We start from the raw sequence: 6786 nt of genomic DNA on the forward strand, positions 1-6786 counted from the left end.
TTACACACCGGGGAAACATTCCAAAGATAAGAGATATTTGTCCATGTTTTCACGTCAGGCCCATAGGCCTGAGCCTTTCTATGGCATATTTTATCCTCATTTCCTTAGTAGAGATTAGGTGGCATTTTTATCACTAAGTATCTATTTTCTGAAGTCAGAAATACTTCCAGGTAGTAGTTCTTCCCCTAAATGGTTATAACCTTCTTGGTAGCCCTTAAGTCAGAGAGACTTAGCAACAGAAATGGAAATGATTGACAAAGGAATATGAGTTACAATATCCACTCACTATCTCCAACAACAAAGAAGCTCCTCCATGTAATCCCCTAGAAGGCAGCCTTAGAATGGGACTCTTGCTTTCCTTCAAACCATTTAGTGCATAAACTATACTCAGAATTAAACAATAGTACTTCCTCAAGGTGTTTAATAACCCCTCCCCCCAAAAAAACCCCACAAACTTTTCTCCCATGGAGAAAAATACTCTAGTCTTTAAAAGTGAAGTCCAGCTGTTACTATGGGAAGTATACAAGGGGTCATATAGGCACTGGATTCTAGAAAACACTAACAATCCCCTTTTGTTTTGCCCTTTTTAAAAATAAATTGAGTCAGATAGTTATCCAAATTAATCCTTTCCACTTAGCACACATCATAGTATAGTGGGAGTCTGGAGACCTTGGGTCCTCAGCTTTGTCTCTAAATTGGGTGAATCATTTTTAGCTTCTGTGGGTTTCAGTCCTCATCTATAAATGGTGAGCTCCTTTCCATTCTAACATCCTCTGGCTATTTCTTCAATGCCAAGGAAGTTAGATTTAAATAAAATTCATGGTTTAGCTTTTAAGGATACTTTATAGCTGTACCTCCTCCTATTTTTCTCCAGAATGGAACAAATGTCCTCTCTGTTCCCTATTATCCGGGCTCAGACTAGGTTCCCTTCAGCAGTTTTGCTTCTTGGTCTGATTCCTAATTGGAATTGGAAAAAGCAGAATTAGTCTACATGAGCTTCATCGTTAGCTTCTTAGTAAGTGCACATTTCTCCACCTAATTTTAAAGTCTATTCTATAGAAATTCATTGAACCAAGTGCTTTTCTTAGACCACAATAAAGACACTGAACCAAATCTCAGGGACAATTCATCTTCAGAAACTTTTTTATAAGTAACTGGCTCCAAGTTTTCTCTGTGAAAATAATTATTATTCATCACTATATGCTTTGGCTGCTATTTTTAGCAAAATTATGGTGATACAGTTAACATTGGTTGAACGTCAATGTAATGTAAATCATACAAAGAATAGAAGTACCTTAAAACTCCCCTTTCAATTTGACTTAAAATTTGGTTATAATTTAGGTCAGATTTTTTTCTCCAAGTATATAACTGCTTATAGTAAAAGTATTATGTGGTAACCATATATTACAAATGCTATTCCTATACTAGATATACAAAATATGTCCTGTTCAAATTGTTTAATTGTATTAATATCTTTTAATAATCACTTATATTTCTCATTATTCCACTCCCAGATTGCCGTTCCAGAACAATTTTCTTTTTTTAAAAAAAAGCAGTTAAGCTAAACTGGTGAATACCTTGTTTTAGACAGACAGACAGACAGACAGAGATAGTCATTCTGTAATGTTACACATCTCTATTTCACCTCTAAAGTGAAAAATGGGAAGTACCTTCATATTATCTCTTCTATGGTACTATGTTTGGTCATTTATTATCATTTCACAGCATTCTCTATTTAGCCACCCTTCTCCTATCCATCCTAGGGAGCCCATTTCTTATAACCAAGAATTTTTTTTTAAAGAACAAAAGAAGATGAAAAATCCAATAAATGCATCACAAAAAGATGTTATCTATAATATTCCCCATCTGGTAACCCCAGACCCTGTTTTATCTTATCCTGTGATTGTTCAGCTTTTCCATTCATACTATGGTTTTGCTTATTTCACTTTGGCATCATTTCAAACAAATCTTTCCATGCTTTAATCATTTAAAGTAGCACAGTAATATTTCATCTCATTGATGTTCCATGTTTTTCTAGATCTTTTCTACTACAAAAAGTAATGCTATAAACATTTTGGTGTACATGAAACCTGTTTTTGTTGTTGACCTCCCTGGGGTATATGCCTTGAAGTGGCCTGAGTTTCAGTGGGTAAATTGGTACTTTGTTAATGGAGAAGGAATTGAAAGAAGTCATATACCAGTGCAAAGTATCTATTCAAGGAAATAGCATTAAAACTGACCATAGATTCAGTTGGATGAGAACAATAGCAAGCTCTACCATTTTTCCTCCTTGAGAGAGGACCTTTCCCTAAATGTTTGTCATTTACCTCAATTAGTTCAGAGCATTTCTACTATGTTTGTTTTTAAGGGAAATATTTTAACTAGGGAAAATATCACCACCACTTCAAATAAGTTTAAAGTGTATTTCTAATGTGTAAGAATTATAAGAAAATACATTAAACATTCTAACAACTCAAAGTTAAATCTTGAAATATGGCAAGACCAGAAAGTATAACACCAATTTTATTTCTGCTTAGGTTTACTTTTGGACATCAAGCCCATCATTGCCTGCCAGTGAAGAGGGATTTCAGCCTATGCCATCAATCACAATAAGACCACCAGATGACCAACACCTTCCTACAGCAAACACTTGCATTTCTCGACTTTATGTTCCACTTTATTCCTCTAAACAGATTCTCAAACAAAAATTGTTACTCGCCATTAAGACCAAGAATTTTGGTTTTGTGTAGAGTATAAAAAGTGTGTATTGCTGTGTAATATTACTAGCTAAGTTTTGTAGATTTTTCCATTTGTCTATAAAAGTTTATGAAAGTTAATGCTGTCATACCCCTGGTGGTACTTTAATGATTAAATGCAAACATTCCTATACCAAGTTTGTAACCTATAGGTCTAAGAAGCACTAGCAGCATTTGACTGTAACTGTTTGCTAGTCAATAACTTCTTGGCCTAACCCCAGCCAAAGATGACAGCAGAACAATATAATTTACACTGTGATTTATCTTTTTGCTGAGGGGAAAAAAATGTAAAATGTTCTGAAAATTCACTGCTGCCTTTGTGGAAAGTGTTTCAGCAAAGGTTCTTGTATAGAGGGAGTAGGGAATTTCAAAATAAAAAATTAAGTATGTTCTGTGTTTTCCTTTTAACTTTTTTATGGTGTTTAATTTGTGGTTGGCTGCAGTTGTGTATCATGTATATTGAACTTGTAAAAAGTTCTTGTTATTCAGATCTTAGAGTTGAAATCACTTTTATGAAACCACTTTCATTGCAGTTTGTTTTGGTTGCATTGAGCTCTAGGACATTAGATGATATCACTACTATTTTGCATGTAATTTGTTCATTTGAGTGAGGGTTTTTTGTGTACATAAGGTGGGGCCAATGCACAATACTTTATATCACAATCAACATTTTTTTTTTTTTTTGGTATCCCTATTTCAATGGGCAGTCAGTCAGGAGGTTACTCCACTTCATTTCTAATTAGACATTTGTACTAAGGTGTTTCAGATATGTAAACTCAGCCTGGGCACTTTCTGATAACTGTAAAATGTTTTATAAGATCATGATTATTGAAGATACATTTTGGAAAATTTTAATGTTCGTGAGCAGCTTAACTACTTTTGTATCTAGCCTTTTTTAAGTATCTTGTTACATTTACTTTTTTAAATAAAGAAATTACAGAAGAAATGTCAAGTCATATTGAAGAAAGAATAGTTTTTATTTATGTAACCTTTATATTTTTAAACTAACAGCAATACACTAGACACGGTTATGAGCTTAACAAAAATCTGATTTTAAGAACTTAAAAAAGCTTTTATATGTATATGGATTATAAAGAAACAGAAGTATTTCAGTCTACATTTTACAGTTAGCAGAGAATCCTGAATGGCACAGGCCCGTTCATTTAAAAAATTCATTTTCAAGAAGACATTTATTTCTGCCCTTACACGAAATTGACATCCAGCCAGTGATTCTGAACATTCATTCACTTAGACTATTCTAAGTAGAAACACTTTATAAAAACATATATTAGTTAAGAAGAGTGATTAAAAAATTTTTTTTTTAAATTTAGAAGCCCAGACAAACATTCTTAGGTTCTTCTAGTTTTAGAATTTTCATGTAATCTGCTATAGGAGCTGCTTTTTTTTATCTCACTGCTTCTAAGTAGAAATGGTATGCTTGTGATGGAAGAGAGTCATTTTGATTATTTTTGAGGATAGAGGAGTTCTACTTTTTGCCTCCTTTGCCAGTGCCCTTGTCCTATTGAGAGAGACAATCAATGGTACTTGTTTTGAGTTGATATTTACCATCCTTTTCTGGCAACTTCATGACACGTAATTGCTAAGTGGATCATTATCAAATCCATTGGTTTTACTGGAGACACTTATGACATACTTTTATTTTTATAAATATTGATCCAGAGTCATTTTACAGAATGGGACACTTGTTTCTTTGTAGTTTTCTCATAAGTAGTAATTCAATTAAGGGTAGGGGTTGGTAAGCAATTGGATGGAAACTTGGCTCTTACTAGAATTCAATAGATAAAATTAGATTAGGCTTGCTTTTATAACCCTAAAATGTGAATGTGATTTTGAAAATCTCAAATGAAAAAAATGAATTATTTAAAATAATCCACAATACCTATCAAGCCTTTCTTAAGCAAAAGCGTTGGTCAAAATGTACCAACAAAAAGTAAGGTAACTTCAAGTGAAATGTGAAAATCCTTCATATTCAAATGTAAAATGAAGTTTCCTTGCATCTCAGCTTATCAAGTTTTAAAATAATGCACTACCACCCTCTCTAAAAATGGTAGGTTATCAAAATAATATGTACAACATATCTTTTTGGGACATGTTTACATAATAGATGGTTTATTTTCAGAAGTATTTAGACACAGTAGATAAAGCATCAGCCCTGGATTCAGGAGGACCTGAGTTCAAATCCAACCTCAGACACTTGACAACACTAGCTGTGTGACCCTGGGCAAGTCACTTAACCTTCATTGTCCTGCCCCCCCCAAAAAAAAAAAAAAAACTAGTTGTAGTAGTATTTGGACCACCTGTGCTCCATAGCATTGTAAAAGTGCTGGAGAAATGTAAATTATTTTCCACTTTCCATTCTATATTGGGAGCAGTTCTTTAGATTAGTCTCTTTTGAAAGACTAAGAAAATATACAGGTTTAGTTTGCTTTTTACTGAGAAAGAAGCTGGAAAATCTAATGTTATATTTTAAAGGTATGATCTTGTTTTCTTTAAGATTGTTCTTTCCCCCCCATACCTGTGGTATATACTTTATCCGGTGTGTAAGCTTCCTGCCCTTGGTCTTCTACCAAGATCTTATCCTAAGGAGTGTTGTATATGTGTGTGAGAGAGAGAAAGACATCCAATCAATCTTGCAAATATATTTAGGTATATATCCTGATGTTTATTGTTTTAATAGAAGTACCTTTAGTTCATTGTTATAATGCACATGAATTGAAATTATTTTAGTTGGCAAACATATTCAACAAAAGAGGTGATTATAAACAAGAATACAGATAAGTCTTTCTTTGTTTTACAATTTACTACAGTGCATTGAATGAAAATCATGGCCTTCGTGGGGTTTTTTAAAGATGGCATTATCTCTATAAAGATTTGGAACTCAAATTCAAGCAATTATACTGGCTTGGCCCAGTTGTCTTTCCATATTCTGTGCCATTTTTCAAGATTTAATAGAAGAGAAAATTATTGTATTCTGCCTATGTACATCACTGAATATAGCAGCGTCATATAAGTTTTTCTTAATGGAAAAAAGTGTAAACACTTTTAAAAAATGAAGTCCTTGGGAAGAGGGTTAGAATTGTAATTCTGTAAAATATAAAACACCACAAAGAATTGTCTTGTTAAGTAGTTTGGAAAAGTAGTGTTTGATGCATTTCTATCATAATTTGGAAAAGGATTCTTTAAAATTTCTAAACTTCTTAGTAAGGAAATTTAGGACCAGGGAGATGTGGGAAGGGATAATAATGTGGTTATCATTTATCAAAGCATACCAAAAACTCAACCTTAATTTCTTTACCAAAAGCTTTTAAATAGAAAGTAGTAACAAACCATTTTCTCCTGAAATTTTTCTGGCAAGTTTTAAAGGAATTGTCCAAAAAAATATATTTTGGTTTTATATTTTTATTTAATGTTCTTTAAAATTCATTTTTGTGGGTACCTTTATTACTAATTTTCAAAAATTATACACTTTGATAATCAATTTGTCAAAGAATGTTTTTTTCTGGAAGAATTTTGAATAGGACCTGCCAATTACCAGGTAAGACAATTTTGTTTTTAGAATTTTAGAAGAGTACTGCTGTTTGTTGAGCATTTCTATTTGAGATATTTGTCAATAGGGCAGCTAGGTAGTGCAGTGGATAAAGCACTGGCCCTGGATTCAGGAGGACCTGACTTCAAATCTGGCCTCAGACACTTGACACATACTAGTTATGTGATCCTGGGCAAGTCACTTACCCCTCATTGCCCCACCAAACAAACAAACAAAAAGAGTTCAGTGACCACAGTGAAGTAACCTTTATTATGTTTCAGAACCTTTATTATGTTGTATGTTTAATTCTTATTAGACAGGTTTGTTGATCTTTACCTTGGCTTGGATTCTATACGTTGACAAATGTTGTTAAGTGTTTATAGCCATAGCAGAGCATCTTGCAGATATAATGGATGCTGGCCTCCTTGTTAATTTGAAGTATTTTATTTAAGTATATCTAGTGATATCAATGTTTTCTTGACT

General features: G+C 33.1%; 1 protein-coding gene across 6 annotated transcripts in view; it reads left to right on the top strand.

Moving 5' to 3' along the window:
* UBR5 (ubiquitin protein ligase E3 component n-recognin 5) overlaps positions 1 to 4861 on the top strand; it is a 162542-nt gene extending 157681 nt beyond the window's left edge. For all 6 annotated transcript variants that reach the window (XM_043981253.1, XM_043981267.1, XM_043981273.1 and 3 more), the window contains one exon: positions 2538 to 4861. In XM_043981253.1, the coding sequence (XP_043837188.1) occupies positions 2538 to 2750 (213 nt within the window). In that variant the 3' untranslated portion in view covers positions 2751 to 4861. The remainder of the gene's footprint in view (positions 1 to 2537) is intronic.
* Positions 4862 to 6786: the final 1925 nt, after the last annotated feature.

The sequence above is a fragment of the Dromiciops gliroides genome, chromosome 1, assembly GCF_019393635.1.
Source record: "Dromiciops gliroides isolate mDroGli1 chromosome 1, mDroGli1.pri, whole genome shotgun sequence".
In the NCBI taxonomy this organism is placed as follows: domain Eukaryota; kingdom Metazoa; phylum Chordata; class Mammalia; order Microbiotheria; family Microbiotheriidae; genus Dromiciops; species Dromiciops gliroides.